This window comes from Populus trichocarpa, chromosome 2, assembly GCF_000002775.5.
Source record: "Populus trichocarpa isolate Nisqually-1 chromosome 2, P.trichocarpa_v4.1, whole genome shotgun sequence".
Lineage (NCBI taxonomy): Eukaryota > Viridiplantae > Streptophyta > Magnoliopsida > Malpighiales > Salicaceae > Populus > Populus trichocarpa.
Genome location: NC_037286.2, coordinates 6,396,135 through 6,420,391, shown reverse-complemented (window position 1 = coordinate 6,420,391; position 24,257 = coordinate 6,396,135). Strand labels below are relative to the sequence as shown.

Sequence of the window (24,257 nt, the reverse complement as noted above, 5' to 3'; positions counted from 1 at the left end):
GTAATCATAATATCATTATCCAAGTCGTTAATTTGACCAATTAACTTGGATTGATTTGAGACGATTCAATATGTTTCTGTCTCGATATTAAAATAAAAATGTAATCTAAAATTTTCTCGAGTTAAATTATATTTTTAATTATTGTTGAAGTTATTTTTGTACCTATCAAATTATCTATTATCTAATATCAACTCATAGTTTAAATTTTTTTTATGCTAACAATACCTTGAAAAAATAAATTATGTTTTTTAAAAAAATCCTATCCGACCCAGATAGTAGCCATAATCCAGTGCATTGCTAAATAAATTTAAACTTTTCCAGCGGACAAACTAATATAGGCTTGCCTGCGAAACTATCATTTCCACACTTTTAATCTTTCTATCCTGGGGAGCGCCCAGCCCTTTAAGTACCCAAAGTCAAATTTAAATATAAAAGGGCCAGATATTTAGACACCAAAAAAGCCCAGCCCATACCAGCCCAAGTCAAACCCGTAGGCACGCATTCTCACGTGGAAAAAGCGTAGATACGAAGATCGATAAAGGGCCATATCATGGTAGCGTTTAAAATGTCGACAGTGGCCCCACAACCAATCACATGGGGCGGGAGAGAGAGAGAGAGAGAAAGAAAAGCAGGGAGAAATAAATTAATTACGAGAACTAATTATGGCATTACATTAAATAAATTAATAAATAAATAGGTGGAGAAACCCAACACAGCAGAGCAGGGACGGCGTACGTAACCGCGAAGAACGGTTGTCTCTCTCCTACTCCACACCCGTAATTCTCCTCCTCCTTCGACCCTAAAAAAACTAACCTTATATATCCGATCCACCCCCTCTAATCGTTATTTAATTGATCTAACCTCTCCTTCAGGTATGTCTGATTCCGATTTTAATTTTCATTTTTAGGGTTTCGGATTCCTATTTCATTTTAACTGCGATCGTTTGAATCTTGTGGAATTGACAGAACACGAATTTATTTTCTTGGGACCATGCTTGTAGCTTTGATTTGTCGTGTATAATTTGATCACCTGTTTCATTTGGACTGCTATATTATTTTTATTATGAACCCAAAGTTAGATTTAAGCTTAGATACCGTGTCTTATTCTTATGCACCGATCATTGGTTTGACTTTGAAGATTCATGATTCAATGATTTAGGCATCTTTTTAAAATTAAATAAACGCTTAAGCGTTGATTTCAAATGATAAACTTGCATTTGATGTTGACTTAATTTTCCAAGCAAGTCGAGCAGGTTCTTGCTGGTTGACATATACATTTTGTTTAACTGTTATGATTTGCAAGTGTCTGGATGTGTAAAACTTGAAATTCATCTGTTTCTCACCTTTTTTTTTGCTTTGTCAAAACCTTTTGATGTGTTTTCTCCTCTTTTATCCAGATTTGTGAGCCAAGCTTGACCTCAGATATTTTCCAAATAGTCACTTAAGTCTTGGTTAAATAGTCTGCAATTAATTGGAATGTTGATGTTGGAAATGGAGTTTAACAATGGTTATGTTGTTAATTGTTTTGCAAAGGCGAACCGGTTATTATTGCTCTTGAACTTTACAAAGCATGCTCCTGTGTCCTTGTTCCTCTTGTTTTTAATCAGAAAAGGAATTAGAAACCCCGGCACTTCAGGCTATTATTGTGTAGTTTGACTGTATTTGTGGTTTTTCTTAAAAAATCCATATCTAAATGGTACTTGTCCTATTGATCCACAATTGCTTGTCATAAGTGATTTAATTTCTCTTCAATTAATTAAAAAATTATCACATGATTTATGACAGTTTTGAATTTTACTTAACATATGTTTTCCAAGTGTATTTCAAAGTAGTTTCTTTGCAGGTAAACATGCATTTGAAGCCAACAGCTACTTGTTTCAGTGACAACTTTGGGAGCACCTCGATAAGAGGTCAGGGCTTTAAGGTCTCGTGGGTAGTTTATATGGCTAGCTGGTTGGCACCCAATAAATTGGATGGGAAGGGTTAGTATAGGTCCGATCTAGGTTAAGGTAAGGGTGCTAGCCTATATAATACAATTAATAATTTAAAAAAGGCAAAAAATGGTGGATTTTGAACCTTAAAACTTCTGTTACTTTTCAACTCTGTCTGCATGAGATCAAGCAATCTGTCAATGTTCTCAGGGGAAAAATAATTTTCCTTAGTTGTTTTATGGATTAGAGATGCCATATGTATCCTTTATTGGTGATAATAGGCTATGAAGGCATGTGTAAGTTTTTTGCACGAGCTATTTTGAGATTATGCTTTTGTTTTATATTGTTGTTCCAGTTGTTTTAATAAAGTCCAGCTGTTTGATGAATCAGCTTCTTCATGTCTTTGGAAATGTTACTTTCATGCTCTCTGTTTCCAATATGTTGTTAGAAATTCTTTTGGTTAGACCCTTGTAGTGTGTTAGCTTCTTGAAGTGTTTTATGATTCTTGTAATTTTTATGGGGCCAAACAGCAGCACCACTATCACAAACTGCTGCAATGAATGTTAACTTTTATATTGTAAAGTCATTTTCATTGTGTTTCCTTTCCTTGTAAAGGTCTTAATCAGATGCCAAGAGTGAACGTGGATGGATCTTTTTGAAAATATAAATAATTGAAGGTGTCCAATGTTTTTTGGGGCTGGTCATTCACAAAATACAAATAACTGAGGACACATCCAAATACTTTGAGATCTGAGTTTTCAATGAAGTACCAATTTATTTTGATATATTTCTGCATTCAGTGGACGATGTGCCTGTAGCATTCTTCATTGAAATATATGTGCAAGAGGCATCATGTTCTGCTTCCTTTTACCTATGTTGATGTATTGCTCAAATGATCGGTGTTTGTTGAATGGTGGTTACCTTGTGCATTCTGAGGTCGACATAGAACAAAACTGAATTATTAAACACAAATACTAAAACACATGCCATAGGGTAAATGTATTTGGATGAAAGTGCAGTAACATAAATCACATGAATGGTTTTTATCTGATCTCTCTATCTCTCTCTCTCAATTTAGGTATATTCTGAAAATGGTGAAAGTTAATAAGGTGCGATGCAAGGCTGATTCCCGGCAGCACAGAGTGACACCACATGCATTGTCATCTTGTTCACGGAAGGCTGTTAAAAGTTGCCACTTGAAGAAAAAACATTCAAAAACTTCAGAGAAGAAAGATTGGGAAGGTGCTACCTGCTCTATTTGTCTAGAGCATCCTCACAACGCAGTGCTTCTCCTTTGCTTCTCTTATAAAAAGGGCTGCCGTCCATATATGTGTGCCACCAGTCGTCGTTTTTCCAACTGTCTTGAACAATACAAGAAAGCTTATACAAAAATAACTCCTACAGAAGGGGCGCAGCAAGAAAGCAATTCAATGGATCATTCAAGACCCGCTTTGCATGTGGAGCCAGCCAATGAGAGCGCGGAGGTTCCAGAGCTTTTATGTCCACTTTGTCGAGGGCAGGTTAAAGGTTGGACAGTGGTGGAACCAGCTCGTAAGCATCTCAATGCCAAGAAAAGAACCTGCTTGCAGGATAAGTGCTCATTTGCTGGAACTTATAAGCAGCTGAGGAAGCATGTTAAGGCAAAGCACCCATTGGCACAACCTCGAGCTGTGGATCCGTTACTCAAAGAAAAATGGAAGAAGTTTGAATGTGAAAGAGAGAGAAATGATGTAATCAGCACAATCATGTCATCAACGCCTGGGGCACTGGTGCTTGGTGATTATGTGATTGAGCCGGGGTACCGTGGCATTCATAATGACTACGATTCTGATTCTGATTCATCATTGGATGATGGTTTCTTATCTCTGGGGTCGTTTGATAGAGGGCAGAGTAGTGGCTTCCGCTTTCGTAATGGATATCACCTAGACTATGATTCATTGGATGAGGATGATTATGGGACGCGCCGTCCTGGCCCTCCTGGTTCTGCGGCAATAACTGGACGTGGTTTTCACAGGATACTGCTGGAGAGACCAAGGAGGCGGTGGTATAGAGGTAGTAGAGGTCGAAGCTACTGAACACGATTGGGGTTACAAAGGCGGTAATCAACTATCTCAAATTGGTTTCTCTACATTTTTTCTGCTGCGATCACGTGCCATGTGTGATGGTTGCCTATGTACCCTGATGTGGTGCTATGCCATTGGTGTCAAATAAGTGTGGTTTCCAACAAATATTAGGAATGATAGTCTGAGGGCCTTGCCTATGGTTAGGTCATTAGTTCCGATAAGGATTAAAGCATTTAATTGGTCTGTTTAGGTGCACGATTGACTATCATTTTCGTGCATAGTAATTTGAACTGGGATCGTGTTGGTTCGTTGTTGATATATTTCTTTCGAGATTGATGCTTTCTTTTTCCTCGTTTATATTCAACGAGTCTCTCACCATTATGTATCCTGTACATCTTGGACTGAAGATTCAAGCACTATCTGGTCTCCTTTTGGTTTGTCTTTTCCTCCCTGCTGCTAATGTATTTGCTAGAATGGTTCTTCTGATGCATGCATCCTGATCTGGTGAAACATGATTCAAAACTTCAAACTGACGAAAATTATTAGCACTTTCATTCAAAAAGAATTTCTAGCCTTTCAAAGAAAAAAGAATTTGCTGCACTGACCGCGTCGACTTCCAGCCCGTTCTTTCTTGCTTGTTGCTTAGGTAGTTGTGAACTAGAAAGCAGAAAATGATGGTACCAACACTTTTTTAGTTTCAGTTTTGTCATAATTACTAGCCATCTGCAATACAAACTCGTCCTCAGTTTATGGAGACTGTAGCAGCATCTGTAATGCGCGCTCTTGCTTGGCATGGAAACTTGAAAATACCCAGTCTATATTGGGACATCGGGCTGTTAAGCCCGATGAGTATGATTGGCTTCGAATTTCAACTGCCCCTTTTAGAAATGTCTTGCGTCTGAATCCTATAATAAGTTAATAACATGTAATCCAACTGGTTTTCATGTCTCTGGGATATCCCTATCTTGATCTCGGCACGATCGTCCAAGAAATGTTGCATTTTCCCCGGAGCGAGTATTGCGTTGAGGCGATGCCAGCTGAAGCCTGGGAGAATGAGATCTATGGCCCACTGGTATATTTTTTATCCAATCACGTAAAAAATAATTTATTTGATTAATTCAATAGTTTTTGTTATTTTATATTGAAGTCTACATATAATTGCATTTTAAATTTTGATTTATAAAAACTAAAATTATCTATTTTTTTATTTATATAGACTTGTTTTTAATTTATTTTATATATAAAAAATTATCTTATAATAATTTTAACCAAATATATATTTTTTAATTTGCTTTTTAAAACCACAACTAATTCTTTTTTTAAAACCATTATTTTTAAATCATAAATGCAAAAGTTACCCCAGTGGTGTTGGCTTGAGCTACGTTGACATAGCAGATTGTACGAGTGCCCTACCTGCAGTGTTTTTATATAGTTTTAGCAGTTAGGGGTGATTTTCATGCATCGTAATTAATCCCTCTACAATCTTACTATTTTATCTTATTGCATGGTTTTCAATACTTACCATTTCATCTTCAAAATAAATATCAGAGTAGCCGTGACTGAATACGTTAAAAACATTAGTATTTCTTTTTAATAAAATATCACAACATATTAACAAACGCTAAAACCCCTTAGAAAAACATTGTTTATACAATTTTAAGGTTATTGTTCACTAAAACATTATAATAATGATTTTACTCTTCCCATCTAAAATCACTGAAGTGGCTAATGGGGATATTAAAATCTTTTCACATAGTTTATTAGTCATTGTCAAGTTGATCATGGATAAAATTATTTTAAATAAAATAAATAGCAATCAAAATAATAAAGATTAAATTTAAAAGATGAAAAAATTAAAGGGGGGTTAAATTAAAAAAGAATTTTAATTTTATAAATTATTCCAAATAAATATATAGTAATTAAAAGAACAGGAATCAAATCCGAAAGAATAACAAATTGAAAGGTTGCTTTGAATTTTTGAAGAGGCAACATAAAAATCAAGTAGGGGAGAGAAATGAAAAAAAGAAAAAAGAGATTGTTAGCACCAAATTGGAAGACCATTGGCCACATGCGTCGGCGCATAACAGAGAGAACGTTGAGACAATTTAAATATCATCGTAGAACAAGACATTTGGTTACCAGACAACCTCACATGTGTTAACATATGATGCATATGTCAACCGTTTTTTTAATAATATTTATATTTTTTAAATTATAAAATTCCCCTAAACCAACCTAAAAATAACAAAAAAAAAACTATATGAAAATACAAAAATGTCTCTTGACCTAAGCTAAAAAAAATTCCACTTTTAAAGACATTTAAGTTATTTTAATCTTTTTAAAAAATTAAAAATATAAAAACATCCTTTACATCAGCTTTAAAAAATTACGAATCTACAAGTAGAATAATCATTTTACTGGTAATGATTAATGAATTCTTATGAAATTACAAAACTACCCCTTTTTGGATTTTGTTAATAATAACATGGTATCAAGCAAGTTGGGACTAATAGAAAAAAATATAATCAAGTTGATGCGTAAAGGCGCATCCAGATGGACATGTTAAGTTTTTCTTTCTTTTTTTTTTGGAGAAAGACAAATAAATTTCTAAATCTTTCATTATTTGTTTAATTTGGTCTTCCTCAAAGTTGCAGGTGCGCAAATCTTTTAATAACACGTTATATCAGGTATAAAGCAGAAACATATGGGGCTTTCATTATAGCTATTTTTGTTGTGTATTTTTTCATAAATCATTATAGATTAAAATAGTTGAAATTTTAATTTAGTCTTTAAACTTTATTTGTAAATAATTAAGCTTTTTTAACATAAATTTGCATTCAGTTGCATATATTTTTAAGAGAAAAGATTGGATTAAAAGTTAAATAATCAAAATAAAAATGACGAATAGCATATATGGTGACTTTAAATTTCATACAAAATGTTTACTTTAATCTCTTATTTTTTTTGGTTTATAAATAATTGATCCTTTTAGTTTTAAAAATTAAATTTTGATATCAAAATTTATTTTTTTAATTTTTTAATTTTTTTATGTTAGAAGAGAGAAAAAAGCTTATTGGATTTTAGCTTAAAAAAAGAGTCGTTATTTTTACATATTTCAATTATTAAAATAGTTAAAATTGATGTTAATGAGTTATATTCGGTAAAAAGAGTTTTATAGTGGTTGTTTTAACTCTTGATTTTTTCTAAAAGGAAAATTTAAATCGAAGAAGAAAAAAATTATATGGTATGATTTTGTGATTTGAATTATTTTTAGGGTTGCTAAATTAGTTTCTAGAATTGATTTTTAAATGTTTTTGGCTTTAAATGAGTTAAAAATAGTTTTGGTGGGTTAAAATTATTCTTTCCAGAGATCCGGTGCGCTGAGCTATTTTAGCGCTTGTTTTTAAAGATATATATATATATATATATATATATATATATGATAAAGAGATGAGCATCTCCTTTAAATCCCATCCTTGACAAATTAACATGTCAAGTTGTCATTGGTTGCCTTGCATTTTCACTGTGCTGTTTAGGATAAACACGTCGGTACGTACTTGTATGATTTCGCAGTGTGGTTGTGGTTGTTTTTTAAATAGTTTTTTGTGCTAAAATACATGTCAATGATGTTTTTTTATTTTTTAAAAATCATTTTTGACATCAGCACATCAAAATGATTTAAAAACACTAAAAACATATTAATTTGAAATTAATAAAAAAATAAAAAAAAATTAAATTTTGTCAAAAGCGCTTTTCAAACGCAGAAATAAACATGCCCTTAGTGTGTTTTTGATGGTGTTCTGAAAAACTGAAAAAAAAATTATTTTATTTTTTATTTTAAATTAATATATTTTAATATTATTAAAATAATTTGATGTATTGATATTAAAATAATTTTTAAAAATTAAAAAAATATTATTTTAATATATTTTAAAATAAAAAACAACACTATCAAACACGTTGGAATTAACACGAGAGAAAGAACGAACGGGAAGAAGCAGACAGAGCAAAGGCCTCCCCGTCGCCTTCCGTCCGCTCTTCCTGAAGTGAGCGAATTGCAATCAGAGCATGTCCCCGCATCTGAAAATGAGGTGGGAAGAAGGATAATTACAAGGTATGTTCAAGAACTCAGAATATTTTGAAAAATATAATTATAATGATATCCAACAAAAACTACATGCATGGAGAAATTTTGTGCAGTAAGGTCATTACAATAATGAATTAACCCTTGATTTATGCCACGGAGAAGTACTCTATACACAGAGCAATTAAGCTTCAACTTGATAATAATACAAGGAAAATAGCCCTCATTTCCTTTACAAGTGAAAGGATTAACCAAGTAACAAACCATGCTAATATGTACGTACAATTTCATATTATTTTAAAGACACCCCTTCTCTCTTTTCTAGAAAACTAGTAAGGAATTCTTGATATCGTAGTTCATTTTCTCTAAATTTGGCTGCACAGCAAATTGAATCATCGGCGGAGGACCACAAGCCAGAGCCAGAGCATCACTTGATCCTTCCGGAACATGCTCGCGCAGGATTTTCTCTGTAACGAACCCAGTACTGTACAGCCAGCCTTCCTTGATAGACTCTTGAACCACATACCACACCTTTAATCTCTCGTGTTCCTTCACCCAAGAATCAAGCTCGTCCCTCAGCAGAATATCGTCCTCGGTGCGGTTCGCATACACCACATACATCTCAGTATCGTCTTCTGGGTCTTTCAAAATAGCTTGAATCACTTGATAAATCGGTGTGATACCTGTACCACCTGCTAACATAGCCAGTTTCTTTGCAAACTTGGGTTTGCCATGAACCATAAAGTTGCCGCGACCAGCATATTCAATGTGACCCAATGGACCCTTCACGTCTACCACAGACCCCAGCGATAACGAGTCAAGGTACAGTGACATCTGCCCTCCATTAGGGAACTTTGGATGCACGCCTTTAAAATAAACTTTAATCACAAGATCAAAAAACCCCACCGCATCAATGGTGCTGGCTGGCGTATAAGCTCGCATGCACAGCTTATCATCGATGGTAGCGGATAAAAAAATGTGCTTCCCTACTGGCAACCCCAGTACTTGATCCTCTGATGGCAATGCAAATCGAAAAAGACGCACATCATGAGAGAGAATTTCCTTCTTCACTAGCTTGCATTGGATTTTTTCACGCGGGACAAGAGCAACATTTCTTGCTGGGGCAATTTCTTTGATAGGAGCCAAATTCATCTGTGCTATATTGGACGCACCATGCATTGAGCTATTAGGCGAAGACGCGTTCGAGTCAGATGTGTAAGCGGTTGAATTGACCAATTCTCCAATCCGATAACCCTCAAGCATCTTCTTGGCTTTATCAGAGTGTATGGCATCGAATTCTTCAGTGCAATCAGTACCGGCATTGATTAAAATGCTATCGGTGCCACCGGGATGGTCTTTAAGGAAGCGAGTGCAATCATAGACATGACCATGAACAATTATCCACGCCGATTCAGCTGAATTATGTTTTTTTACTTCAGCCATGGAAAAAGCTTTTGATGAAGTGTTCATGAAGAAGGGTGTTGAAACACTTTTCTTCAGAGTTCGGATATTCTCCGATGAATTCTCTAGGTGCCTTTCCTTAGCCATCCACCCACCGGACTGGTTGCCCGGAACGGTGGGGTGCTCGAACACGATTCCAATCTCACCCTTGTGACGTTTGCAGACATTTGTTTTAACCCGGAACCAGCAGTTGTTCATCATTCCCTGTTCATCATAATGGCACCATGTTTAAATACACACTAGGGCTAAACTTATGTTTGCAATACACTTCAAGCCAATGAATATCTGTGACAATATAAATCGATTTTTAACCTCGGTAAAAGTATTTGTCATTAATATTCAATTTCATATAAGCCCTTGTCCGGAGGACTTCTTGCACCAGCTCACAGTAACTGAGTATAAATAATTAAATCTTATATTCTTTAGTTTAGCTAATATTCAAGACAGCAAATATTTTTTTATAAGAAGAGTTCAAAAGGGCAAAAAAAATAACATAAAATCACGTTGACAATTCAGCCTAGATAAAGATGTTTGTATAAAGGGAGATATCCTATTCTCTCATGAAAATAACCGGTGAGCTCAAGAACACGCCACCCCACAAATTTAATTTCTGGAGCTGTCGGCTTTGAACGCTGTACGTCAGAAATTCAAGCTAAAGGCACCAACTAGAGAATTATGTCGCTTTCGTAGAAAATTCAAGTTTTCAATTGACACATTATTTAACTAAAAGTTGACAATTTTGATTTTGACCAGATTCACATAATTACTGGCGGATGTGTTTGAAAGTCCAAGAACACAAGTTGATCGGACATGCATGCATGCATGCATACATACATACCATGACATTCCAATTGAGCTTCTCCGGCTGGGTGTTAAGGGTTTCATCCCAGGCCCGGACTGCAATCTCCTTGGCTCCAAGTAGCTCCAGTATCTCCACCTCCAGGGACCAGAAGCACCAACACCAGTATTTGCCATACTTGTTGGGCTTCTCTGGGTGGTCCAAGTTACAGACCCGCCACGTTTCTCCACCGTCCAAAGTCACCTCAGCACGCGTCACTTTCTTACCGCCGCCTTCATTTACAAAAAATTGCAAGTGAGACAAGAAGATTACTTTCGGTACAAGAACTCTTCTTAAGTTCTAAAAGAGGAGAGGCATATAGATTTGATGACAGTGTTAAAAAAAAAATATTTTTTAATTTAATAATTTAAATTGATTGGTAGATTTTAAGAAATGATTTATATTATTTTTTAATATACTCTCTTGAAAGCTCTTTAAACTTGAAACTTGTATATAGACTCATATTATCCTGTGCTTGAGTTTTATAAAATAAATAAGGGTGGTGAGATTCAAACTCATGACCATTTGGATTCTAATATCATATTAAAGAACCAACTTAATCTAATAATTTAAACTGTTAGAAGAGATTTTAAGATATAATTTATATTATTTTTTAACCAGGGGCGGAGACAGGGGACTGACAGAGACCCTGACTCTTGCAAAGAAAATTTTTTTTACAACCCCTCTCTTAACAATATTTATATTTGTAGTCTAAATAATAAAACAACTAACATTTTCACTCCTCTTAATTTTATTTTCTGCTTCCGCCCTGTTTCTAACAGTCACCTTATTATTATTAGGAACTTCCACCAAAGACAGATTTTCTTATAAAAGAAAAGGTCTAAAATCGTAATGGAATTATCTTTCAATTATCTGGATGCGTACCAAAAGAAAAGTCTAAAATCGACAGATATATTTATTTATATCCCCCCAATTAAATTAAAAACAAAGAACTATCTTTCAAGAAGAAAGTAAAGTAAAAACTCACCGGAATATGCGTATCCCTTCAGCGTGAACGGGCTCTGAGTTGTCCATGAGTTAATTGGCAATATCTCTTCGTGAGAAGGCGTTGTGATCGCGGAATTTATATTCAGCTCATTGATGATATACTCTGTCTTGTACCACCAGGCTACACATTGCAAAACAACAAAGGTAGCATAATCGTTGTTACTGCTATTCAGATGCCCCGTAAAATTGACGTACCATGGACTGCCAAATTGATATTGACATATGCTATTATTATATCATATTATATCATATCATATCATGTTACGTACCTTCGGCATTAGCTAGCTCTGTATCAACATGCGAGGGCAGTACTCTGTTGTCCATGTAGTGATAGTAACTATCTGACTCTTTAGTGGTAACAATTATTCTCTTTAACCATTTTACCATGCGCCCACCAATGAAACCTGGTATGATCAACCTCACCGGAAACCCATGGTCCGGCGACAAGAGCTCACCGTTTTGCATATAGGCTAAAATAATATCACGAGATGGATCCAAAGCAACCTCTTTCTTGATGCTAGTCCCGTACTTTGATCCACCGCCACCTGGCAGGTCCTCAGCACCTTCGAAACAAACATTGAGGGCTCCATTTTTACGGCTGTAGATCCCACACTTCTTGAGCAGCAAATGCAATGGCACGCCACGCCACACTGAAGTAGACAACCCCGCAGCACCCCAGTTGAACCCAACTGTCTGTTTCACCATGTTTTGCTCTTTGCGTCTGTTACCTGCGCAAACTAGAGTGACAGGGAGTTCACGAGCTGGGAATTCGTTGACTAGCTGCTCCATGGTGAAACGGGCTGGCCTTTTAACCAGACCGCAAACCTCGACAGTCCAGTCTTGCCACGTGGACATTGGAACAGAACCATGGTTGCGAACATAGTGAAGTGGGACCGGTGTAATGAACCCGTGGTGCATGAGACGAACCAATGGCGGTTCAGAGTTGAAGGGATGTTTCCCTGTAAGACGGACCATGGAAGGGTTGCGTTCGATCCACTTATCAGCCGTTCCTTCATCTCGTGGATCAAAAATCGACGGCTCTAATTCACTGTTACCTTTGCGGATCAGATCCTTATAATCAGCTTCATCTTCACTTGAAGAGTCTTCTTCCTCCAATGTTGGAACTGGTTTCTGGTTGTACCGAGTAAAGTCTTGGTTCGAGAAGTTCAACGCCCGAACCGGAGAGTTGGGCCGGTGGTTTGAAACGGATTTGAAGGGACGAGCCACCCCGTTTAAAGTGGGTTCGACGTGGAATTGACGGTTGTCGACCGAGGCTCCCATTAGTATCGCCTAATAAATAAGGAAAGATACGTAAAAGAAAATGAAAAGAAAGAAAGGTTTTTTTAAGACTTTTCTGTCTTTACTTCTTCCTGTGATTCCTCTGTTTGGTTTCGAGGTGAGAATGAAGTTGCATTTGGTTAGGACTTTATAGGCCTCGTTGTGGTTTGAAGTTTGAAGTTTGAAGTAGAAAAGTGTCAAAGGAAAAAAAACGGGGCCATGATTACGTTTGTAGACAGTGACTTTATTGTTGTTATTTTACTATCTTTTATTATCATGTTTATTTTTTAAAAAAAATTATTTAAAAATATATATAAATAATATTTTTTTTTAATTTTGAAAAATTATTTTTAATATCAATCTATCAAAACAATACAAAACAAAAAAAAAATAATTAAAAAAATTTGAAAAACCTTGAAAACATTGTTTTTATCTAAAAAAACATGAAAGATGATATAAAGTGAGTTATACAAAAACATTTTTAGTGAAAAAATGGAAAAATAAATTTGATGGTGACGGCTATATGGACTAGAGCTAGCTGTGGCTCGAGAGGTTGACATGGACGTAGAGACCAGGGTTTTGGCTAGTGCCACACATATAACAGGTGACAACAGCTGTTAAAAAATATCTTTCGCTTCTAATTTTGTTTTGCATCCAGCTCGTATTTATAGTTATAGTTTAAAAAATTATTTTTTAGTTATAATTTTTAAAAAATTAATATATTTAGTTCAAATTATTATGAGATAACTCTTTGTATGTAAAATAAATAAAAAAAATTATTTGAGCTTCTATAAAATTAAAATTTGAAACACAATTATATATAAATTCAGTTAAAAAAAACAAAATTTATTTAGTTAACATCTATGTAATTAGATTAAAAAAAAAAATTAATTATCATAATACCAAACACTCTTTTAATTCTACCAAAGGGGGTATCCACTTCCTTTAGGATCATTTGATTTTTGTGTTTAAAATTGTATTTGGGTATATTTTAAAAGTGTGTTTGGCTTTAAAAACATTAAATTGATATTTTTATAGTATTTTTTAATAGTTTTATATATTAATATAAAAAAAAATTTAAAAATAAATTTTTTTAATATATTTTCAATTAAAAATTACTTTTAAAAAATAATCCATAACATATTACAAATACAAATCCTGGCTAAATACTCCGGTTGCAAACGCTTCCCATCTATATTCTTTAGATATTTTTACTTTTGTACTGTCAACTACAACTTTATGCGAATGATATCATTGTTAACTTCAAATCCATTTTTGTATAAGTATATTATTTAATTTAATGATTTCAACCCACCCGAATATTGTAACTGCATTTACAAAAATTTACCAAAGTAAAACAAGGATTTCAATTTTACTTTATTTAGGATTGAAAATGATGAGGTTCTAAAATTCAAGTAACTTGAGAATAAGGTTTATGTGTTCGATAATTGATTAATCTTTTAATTCAACATGTGACTGAACCCAATAATACTAAATCTATTAGCTTCTGAAACCAATATATACATGAACTCAGCACATAGCTGAATTCAAATATATTAGGTTTGACAGATGATCAGACCCACACGCTGAGTTCAAGGATATTGAGTCTGGTGAATTGTCAAACTCACATTTATATAGGCTCGGTGTATAGTTGAGCCTATGAATATTGGGTGTGATGGATTGTCAAATTTACATGTATAATTATAGATTTTAGATTTGTTTGGATATTCACTACACTAGTAAAGTGGCATTTAAGGCCTTAAAAAAAAGGTTTGCCTTGGAATTATAGGTGTTTTTGTATTTTCACATTGCATATTAATAATTATAGATTGTTTGGAGGTATTTTAGTTTATTTATATTTTTATTAATAGTAAAATACACAAAAATATCCTTGAGGATAAAAAAATCAACACAAGCAGGGCAAGTGTATCTCGGTATTTTTATTTTTTTATAAACAGTAAAATTACGAATGCACCTTTCAATCCAAGAAATTAAAGTAATTGGGTCAAGGGTATTAAGGTCTTTTAGCCTAGGTTTTTTTGTTGTTGTTTCTAGGTTTGATTGAGGGCAATAATATAATTTAGCATTTAAATAATAGATTTAAAATTTAAAAAATTATTAACGCGTGGGATCCGCCGGACACTTTAGATGGCGAATGCAACAACTCCTGATGATCAAAAATAGGCTTCCGCTATATAATTTTATTCCTCATTGTCTTCTCTTTCATTATAGAATGCATATGTCGTTCAAATGTAGCTGGTTTATTATTGATGACTCTTTTTTTTTACCCTTTATTTCTCTCTCCTACCCCTAAAAATACATTATGGTCCTTATTGTTATTAATATTTCAGATTTAATCCTTTTAGTTTTGATTTTTATATTTTTGTCATTTTCCTTTTTGTTAGAGTTTCATTTGTTTTAAATTTAACCCTTTAATTTCTAATTTGTATATATATAATTTTTTTTTTATTCTGTCCTTCTACTTTTAATTTCTCATTATTTTTCTTTGCTCTTTTATTAAAGTTTTTATAACTTTCAATTTTATCGTTCAAACAAGTTTTTGTTTTGTTTTTTCAGTGATAATAATAATGATTTTAATTTGATCCCTCTTCTTTTATTCTCTTACTGTTTTCATTGGCCTTTGTCAAAGTTTTTATAGTTTTCAATTTTATCCTTCAAATCAAGTTCATGGTTTTTATTTTTTCAATAATGATTATAATTGTAATAGTAATATTATTAGTAGTAGTAATAATAGTAATAGTGATAGTAATAATAATAATAGTGGTAATAAAAAAAATAGTAGCGATGATGATGATAATAATAATAATAAAAATGATGATGATGATGTTGATGCTAACAAAAAAATAATAATAGTAATGTTAGTTATAATAATAATAATAATAACAACAACAATAACAATAATGACAGTAATAATTGTGGCAATAATAACAAAAACAATAATAGTAGTAATAATAATAATAATAATAATAATAATAATAATAATAATAATAATAATAATGACACTAATAATAATACTACTAATATTGATAATAATAGTAATAATAATAGTTTATTACATTAGTGATAACAATGATAATAATAATAATTTTGATAATAATATTTATGATAGTGATAACAACAACAACAACAATAATAGTGATGATAATACAAATAATAATACTAATAGTGATGATAATGGTGGTAACAATAGTAGTAATAATAGTAGTGGTGATAGTAATAATTTTAATGACAATGACAATAATAATAAAAATAATAGTTATAACAACAACAACAACAACAGGTAGAAGAGAAAGAAGAAGAAGAATTATGATAATAAAAATACCAATAATAGTAGTAGTGACAACAATGAAAACAAAAACAAGAACAACAATAATAATTAAAACAGTAAAAACAACAACAACAACAATGATGGTGATGATATTGACAATAGTTATGAAAATAATAATAATAATAATAATAATAATAATAGGAATGCCATTATTATTATTATTAATGATATGCTAGCAATAATTAGATAATAGTAGTAATGATAATGATGATGAACAATAATAATAATAATTTTAATAATAATAGCAGCAGCAACAACAACAATAATAATGAAGATGTCACTTATTAATAATAGTAGTAATAATAATCTTGATTCTCATTACTTAAATTGTTATTTTTTAAAAGTCCTCTTATATATATGTTTTTCAATTTTATTATTTGATATTTTATTGATTAAGAGTTAAACTTCATGATCTTTCTAGATTAGATGTTTTAGGTTCAATAACTCAAGTTACATGTTTAAAAAGTTAACATATATTTTTTTATAGAAAAAAAACTTTATAATTTTTTTTTAATTTTTTATCGGGTTATTTCAATCACATAATATGAGTCGTGAATTTGAAGGGATATCACATATTAGTTTAACCTTAATTAATATTGTTATAAATTTGTCATGATTGATTTCTTATATTTTTTATTTAATTTTAATAATTAAATATTATTTTTTATATGAAAAATAATCTGGGGGCCTTGCAGGTAAGCACGGAGACCAAAGCTAGTTTTAATCTATGCTAGGGGTATGGTAACGGTTTTTTTATTGATTTGTTCATGTTGAATTCAGCGAGGAATATTCTGTCTTAAAATATAATATATGATATCATTGAAGTAGGAACTGATTGAAATTATATGATGTAAAAATATTTTTAAAAATATATCTATGCAACTTTGAGGACGTGATGAAGCTATTTCCCTATTATAAAAAACAATCTATTGAATTAAATTCATTTGATGTGATACAAGTACAAATACACCAATCAATAATTAGAGTGAATATATAAAATGTATGGCTATCACTAGATTTCTTGGGGAAAAAAACTCTTAAACAGACATGTCCACCTGCTCTGTCTTGCTCATATCTCGAGGACAAACGTCACAACATATGACATTGACTCGTGAAAACAAACATTGTACTAATCATATACTTAATTGCACGGTTGTAGAATTGTCGTAGCTCCAACGTATGATTTTTGCTCCCACAAGCAATATTTTCCATAATTGAAGATGCGTGTTTGCGAATCGCAACCTCTCTACACTTGAAAAGATGATCAAAATCTAGCTGTAATTTCTTCATGAGCAATGGAGTAAATATTTATATAATATTAGCAAAACAAAACAACGGTGAAGGTCGAACCTAATTTCTCAACTCAGATTATTTACTCCATTAACCAACTTGTTTGAAGGGTTAGATTAGTCGTTCGATAAAATATCCGGAGGATTCCTAGGATTGGCGCTAGAGCAATGATGTGCTACTGTTGTGACAGTGATAGATCACTAATGGTTAAAAAGGATCCGAACAGCGAAGCCAATAAAACTGGGGGGCGGTTAATTTCATGTCCGTGAAGTGGCGCATGGGAACTCCAACAGCCAATGAATAGAACCACGGGGCGGGTTTTCAGGCACCGAATCAGAGAGAGACAGAGAACAAGAGGGAAGGTTGAGAGAGGGTCACGTAACTGTAATAAAACGGAAAGGGTCAGAACTCACAAGTCACAGCTTCACATAGGGCACAACTGGGGGCGGCTAATACGGAGCTGAGGGGGCTAACGAGACACTGGCTTTTGGTGAGCCTTTTGAGTCATCTTGGTATTTGCTGGCTGGCTCATTTTATCTCCTCTCTTCTCTTTCCCGTAGCTGTGAGACAAAAGGTTCTGTTGACTAAGGGCCCATAGATTGATCATGGCCACCTTTCACAGGGTTTCTTTCTGTTTTATTTTCCGGCTGTGATTAAAACACAAATATTGGAACGCAGCCCTGCTCCCCAGTCCTCCTCACAATGTGGCGATGTGATAATGGTAAAAAGGGACCATTACAATAAGTTAAAAGATAATAATGTTAGGAATTTGTTCGAGTTTGAAGTAGAATATACCCGGAGCTGCTAGTTCTGATACATTTTTGTTTGCTCTGCTTGCAGCAAGAATTCCCACAAAAATCACTTTTTTAGTTCTCGTCCTGGAGGAGAAGGAGGTTTCAGGTCCTGTTGCAATAGCACCCATGCGCCGTATTGAAAGAGGGTAAAAAAACCGACGGTTCCTCCATCCTGTTCCCTAGTACTCGTGCCCACGTGGTTTCTCGGCTGCTTCTTGTCCTTATGTTTTCTTGTAAACTCTTTTCTTTTTTAATTCTTTATGCTTTTTTTTGTTGTTGTTTTGTTGGTAAGAATATTTTTTAGGTTAATTTTAATTTACCCCATAGGATTTGAACGGAATCCAAGGTGTCCCTTTAAGGTTTAAATTATTGCAATGTCATCCTTCAAGTTTCATTAATGCATCAATGTGTCCCCTTGCGTTAGGAAACATCACAAAATATAACGGTGGTTAAGTTTGGCGCCAGATTTTCTGCCAAGCCTTTTTTCAATTGATAAAAACATGTATAAGTGGTATTTAACTCTGTACAAACGGACTTGGCTCATATTGACTCCAACGTAAAAGCATATATTAATATATGATTTGTATTTTAAAATTTATTTAGAATTTGAAGGAAATAAATTTAATTTGTCACTTAATAAAATTGAGTGTGACTTTATAACCTAAGTGTATTAGAATTAAAGAAATAATTATTAATTTAAGAGGTACCAATTATTTTTTTTATCAATTTTATGATTAAGTTGAAAATTAAAAAAAAATGATTCCTTGTGAAATTGATAATAATTAAAAGGTATCAATTTAGGTTAATTGGTTTGAATTGAAAAAATAATAGATAATTAGTTGGATCCCAATTAATTTTAGTCAATTATGAATTTCATTGAGAATTTAGAGAAAATTAAATTAATGTGTAATTGATAACAATTAGGGTATTAATTGATGTTATTATTTATTGATGATAGTATGATAAAAAAAATTATGATGTTTGTGACAAAGATAGTAATGATGATTGTAGTAGTTATGATGATAATATTTATAATGATAGTCATGGTGTAGGTGATAATGATGATGATTATTATGATAATGATGATAATGGTAGTGGGTATGATATGGTATGATGGGCTATCTTTCTATGTAATTTTTTTATTTCATGATATTATTTGTTTTCATTGAGTTATTTTAATGAATTATTCATTTTTATTTTTTAAAAAAAAGTTTATATATGGATTTTCTACCTATCTCATTATTATGTACTATTTATATAAATTTGTAATTTAAATCTTTAAACAATAAGAACTCATAGGTTAGCATAATCTATTTAACATTAGTTGGTTGAAAAGTTTCTCGTTAGTCTTGAATCTTTGTTAATATTATTTCCAATGCCGATGGAATTGTAGTTACGAGGGCGAGCAATTAGTAGTTTGGAATTCATAATAACAAAACAAAAAAATAAAAACATCATGGAAATTTTGACATAATATTATTTCCAAAGCCGATGGAATTATAAAAAGTTCCGATGGGTAAGTTTTTGATGATAGTATATTGTCGCTGTTCTATCGGTATTTTCCAGCTTTTCGATAGTGATTGAGCCAAAAGTCTCATACGAGAGCTATATATATTTTTTTTATTTTTATTTTAGTTTAACGTGTGTGTCCGGGCCAGCTTGCGCGCACCTCGACTAATCCCACGGGTCCTGAAGTTAAGGACCATGTAAGCCTCCAGTGGCCATCATATGAGCAACCACATGACTCGAACCTGAGACCACAGGGAAAGCAAACCTCTTGGTCCCAAGCTTTTACCACTGGGCTATCACCTAGATGGTTAACGAGAGCTATATATTAGACTTAAAGGTTGATGATGGAAGCAAATCATTAGACTTAAAGGTTGATGATGGAAGCAAATCTGATTAGAGAGAGAAGAGAGGCTAAAAAAGCAAAAACCACGATGACTTGCTCATGGATGATCACTGTCTATATGGCAGTGAAGCTGTTTCTTGTTAATTTTCAAAATTAGAAGAATGCTATGATGTGCACTGATCCCTTAGATGTATTAGGGCTTAGATATGGTCTGTTTTTGTTAGTACAAGACAACGTCCTAACATGTTATGCTAATGAAGTTTGGTTTTATGACATGAGTACTTGTGAATGCATGCTTCAACCTTTCTCGGTTAGTACTGCCGGATCGATTTGGGGTCAGTCGAGAATATGACATGCATCAAAATGAGAAAGCAATTTTTTATTTTTTTTTGTTATCAAAATAAAAATAGACAATATACCCAAAATTCTTTGCATCCATATATAATTACATTATAATCGAAGGCAAGTAAATCTTTCCAAAATCAAAGTAATGATCAAGTGTGTTATATAAAACCGATCAAAATTAATCATCATCAATGGTGTTATATATATATATATATATTGTTTGTAAATGGAAATCTCACTTGAGGCATACACCTTCCATTCCAAATGAGCTCATGTTTCTTTGAAGAGGCAATAAGAGATGAAGTCGCTATATATCAAGATTGATGATGCTGAAGTTGCTGCCATAGATTGTGTCTGACCTTCAAAGGATAATGCACTTGGTGTGTGAGACCCAACATGTAATAATTAAAGAAATGAGTTATCACAGTCATGATCACAATATAATTATTCTATCTTAGAAAACCATATCCAAACTCACACTCGCATCTGAGGAGGAGGACTTGGTTTTTGTATTCATTGCGCTAGTTGTAGCCATAAGTTATTGGGGGAACACTTGTCTTATCCATCTATATCAATTAAAATACTTTCAACGCATTATTATAAAAACATTAAAAAATTATACTATTAATATATAAATAAATATAACTAACCTTTTTGATCCGAGCTTTTTTTTTTCTCCTTCGGTGACACCTTTGCAGCTTCTACTACTATTGTGGCCAACTTATGAACACCTCCCGCACCTAACAGAACCACAAGTTCTTCGCATCTTGTAAGGATTATTAGGCCATCAACTCCTCTTCTGTATTTCTTTGACCTTCCAAATGACTGCAAATGGACTTAAAAAGTATTTGTGCTAAAGGCCTTGATCTGAAAGTTTTCGCTCTTCAACCTTATCTTAGTAAGAGGGTGTTTGAGTTAATAGTAATTGTTATTTTTTAAAGTTTTTTTTTTTAAAAAAGCGTTAAAATAATATATTTTTTAAAAAAATTTATTTTGACATTAGCGATCAAAACAATTTAAAAACACTAAAACAAAACTAACCTGAAGAAAAAAAATCAAATTTTAATAAAAAAAAGTTGAAATTTACTCTCAAATACCCACCAAGACACTATACCCTATCCCACATGAATATGGAACTTGATACTTGTCATTACCCATATGAATAATTTCAAAATTTGGTGTTTACAACATATTGTTCATTAGGATTGCACTAGACTTGTAAATTCTCATCTCCGCCATAGATGACATGTAAACCTCGACAGTGAAGCGTAGTTTTCTCTAAACTTTCTTGAGTCTTAGGATAGATAAGACCTTCATAATCAATTAGCACCTGACTCCTATTAATTATTCAGTTTCTTTATCAACAAATCCCTAACTATTAATTTCTAGCAAGGTTATGACAGGTTTGTCCCTAGCTTTCATTGTTCATGCATAAACGACTCATACAAGTTTTTTACTAGGATATCCCATTTAGAAAAAGGTATGAATTAAAAGCTGGCCATAGACTAATGAATAGGAGACTTATCAGCAGCCTATGCAACAAAGTTAGCATACGTACGTATCTGCCAATTATTTCACGAGTTGGTGAAAAACAACTTCATTAGTAGCGTTTGCACAATCTCACAACAAGTTCTTTAGCTTTCCCCCCTTGTTAGATGCTTGAAGTTATTATACATATGCCTCAAAAAAACATTATGTTATGCATATTGGCATCAACTTACAAGACAAGGTATTAATTACACTATAAAATTAAAAAATACAGATGGAATATTTTATCAGCGCATATAAAGAAGATTCCATCGGTATTAGAAATTGTCAATGGAATTAATGATGAAATTTTCACGTCTAAAAATAAGCTTTTATCACCCATTTTCCATTGAAAATTCTGAGAGAAGTACCGATATAATAAAAAACTTCAAGAAAAAGGAAACCAGAAATAGAAAGCATTGCTCATTATTTGTCTGTCTCGAATTAAACTATGGGGTGTCGCATTCATGTTTTCTTTCTGGGAAAAGAGTAATATATTTTCATTTCCAGTAACTAGTTGCAGGAGGGTTACCAGTAGTTTTGACTTTTGACTTTTGACTTTTCTTCCAATACCATAAACGCGTTTTTCTTATCTAAGGGTCTGACTTTGGAACCCAAAAAACGGGAGTGTGAATTGAAGGGGCTGGAATTTCAGCTAAATTTTGATATCTCCCAAATCAAAATAAAAATGTCAATGAACGCCCTGTGGATCCCAAAGCTTGTCATTCTTGTTGACTGTCTTTATTGTCAGTAAATATTATGTTTTAAAGTATTTTTATATAGAAATATATTAAAAAAATATATATTTTTAAAAAAATATTTTTAATGTGACATATTAAAACAAAAAAAAATACAATTTTTTTTTAACATTTAGCGTTCAAAACATAGTAACAAACACGATCGAATAAGGATAACATGGTGACAGAAAATGCAAAGTCTAAGAACTGCTGTTACAGGCAGTCTTTTTCTTGTATTTTGAAAATGTTTTTGAAAAAATTTAAATATTTATTTTTTAAATTAATATATTTTTTATGTTTTAAAATTATTTTGATATATTAATATCAAAAATAATTTTTAAAAATTAAAAAATATTATTTTAATATATTTTATCCGAATCACTCTATCGTCATCCTTTCTCAGTTCAGGTTTTACTATTTTTTTTTGTCATGTCAACGTGTCAAGACTGGATAGGATATTGGTGAGCCATGTGGAAAAGCATGCAAATGTTTCAACACTAATTATAAAATTTACCTGCTTGTTAAAATTAAGGATAAGTTTTCTTCTCTTCTTTTAATTTTTCAATATTGCAACTAGTAAATCTTCAAAGTTTATTTTGCTGACAAAAAAAGAGAGGTTCAAGTCAGTTTCAGCTATCCTTACCATCTACTTCCACTACACATCCCCTTGTTAAAAAATTTGAACAGGTGAATAAAGCGAGAATAATACCATTTTAATTGGGTTGGATGTACATATTTTGAAATTTGTTATGGAAAATAATTAAAAAAAAATAGAGACAAAGAATGCAATCTTTCCGAGGATAGAAGGATATTAAAAAGCAGATTCATAAAACTAGGGCTCGTTGATTTCAACAATTAATCTCAGTCCATCGAAACCATTTCAACAAGTCTTCGTTCTCGATCCCACCACCACAAAACCATTCCAGCTAGCCCCCCCTTTGAAATTCCTTTTCCACTGCCGACTGGGTGTGTTTAATTATAGAGTGGAATCTTTGATGTTTGATCATCCACAAAATCAAAGAAAGATACTTCCCGTCAAATAATTCTTGTCTGTATCTTTCAATTGGCTTAGACTTCAACAAATAAAAAGGTTAGCGACAAGGTATCTCCCTCTCCGACTAGAACAATTATCTACACTTCATTATTCGACTCAGATTCTAACTCAGAGCACTACTTTCTTTCTTTTTTGACCAGTCATAAAGCAGTAGAATCACGTTCCTGGGGCAGCACACGACCATTGGATGTCAGAGTTTTTCTTTTGTTTTTTTTAATAACACCTCGAAAAAAATAAAAAACTTTGAAGAATTAGCACAGTTTGAAAAAAATTAAAAAATTGTACAATTCATTTACATTCCGGTGTTAACGATTAAATAGCCGTTTTAATGTTAAAAATATAAAAGTATCATTTTACCATCAAAGCATAAACATATAAAACTTTCACATTGTTATTTCACCAAACACTTTATTTGCAATATAAATTCCCAAATTCGTTTCAAGCATCTGCATGAAAACATACAGTATAATTAGAATTCTTTTATTTGTTTTCCATCAAGTCCTGGGTTGCCTAGATAGAAGGTTGTGGAAAGCATGTTCCAGATGGAAACACACTTACCATTTGGGGAATGAGAAGTCCTCGCATCAGAGCTAGGATCGCCATTGGAATGGCCATTGATAGGCGCTGAACATCAGACGAGCTCTTGA

General features: G+C 32.8%; 2 protein-coding genes and 1 long non-coding RNA gene across 5 annotated transcripts; 2 read left to right on the top strand and 1 right to left on the bottom strand.

Annotated features, from left to right (window-relative positions):
- The first annotated feature begins 598 nt into the window (after positions 1 to 598).
- Positions 599 to 4,430, top strand: LOC7495118 (uncharacterized). 3 transcript variants are annotated; one of them, XM_024595549.2, is made up of 3 exons: positions 599 to 872; positions 1,843 to 1,909; positions 3,009 to 4,430. In XM_024595549.2, exon 3 carries the CDS (start codon positions 3,022 to 3,024, stop codon positions 4,003 to 4,005), a length of 984 nt encoding a protein of 327 aa, XP_024451317.1. In that variant the 5' UTR covers positions 599 to 872; positions 1,843 to 1,909; positions 3,009 to 3,021; the 3' UTR covers positions 4,006 to 4,430. The 3 variants fall into 3 exon arrangements, with proteins under 3 accessions (XP_024451317.1, XP_024451318.1, XP_024451316.1); XM_024595550.2 differs by having other exon boundaries at positions 1,843 to 2,008; XM_024595548.2 differs by lacking the exon at positions 1,843 to 1,909 and having other exon boundaries at positions 601 to 872.
- A 3,699-nt stretch (positions 4,431 to 8,129) lies between these two features.
- LOC7463180 (nitrate reductase [NADH]) lies at positions 8,130 to 12,816 on the bottom strand. Its single transcript, XM_002300979.4, has 4 exons — positions 11,654 to 12,816; positions 11,365 to 11,505; positions 10,377 to 10,609; positions 8,130 to 9,742 (listed from the first exon to the last, which is right to left on the bottom strand). Exons 1-4 carry the CDS (start codon positions 12,663 to 12,665, stop codon positions 8,399 to 8,401), a joined length of 2,730 nt encoding a protein of 909 aa, XP_002301015.4. The 5' UTR covers positions 12,666 to 12,816; the 3' UTR covers positions 8,130 to 8,398.
- Positions 12,817 to 17,585: 4,769 nt separating this feature from the next.
- Positions 17,586 to 18,493, top strand: LOC112326216 (uncharacterized). Its single transcript, XR_002979870.2, has 2 exons — positions 17,586 to 18,022; positions 18,142 to 18,493. It is a non-coding gene; the product is annotated as an uncharacterized LOC112326216 (long non-coding RNA).
- Positions 18,494 to 24,257: the final 5,764 nt, after the last annotated feature.

Coding starts and splice junctions, on each gene's coding strand:
- LOC7463180 (XM_002300979.4), bottom strand. CDS start 12,665: ATGGGAGCCTCGGTCGACAACCGTCAATTCCACGTCGAACCCACTTTA. Junction 10,610..11,364: donor GAAGGGATACGCATATTCCG/GTGAGTTTTTAC, acceptor TTGTAAATGAAG/GCGGCGGTAAGAAAGTGACG. Junction 9,743..10,376: donor AGCTCAATTGGAATGTCATG/GTATGTATGTAT, acceptor TATGATGAACAG/GGAATGATGAACAACTGCTG.
- LOC7495118 (XM_024595549.2), top strand. CDS start 3,022: ATGGTGAAAGTTAATAAGGTGCGATGCAAGGCTGATTCCCGGCAGCAC.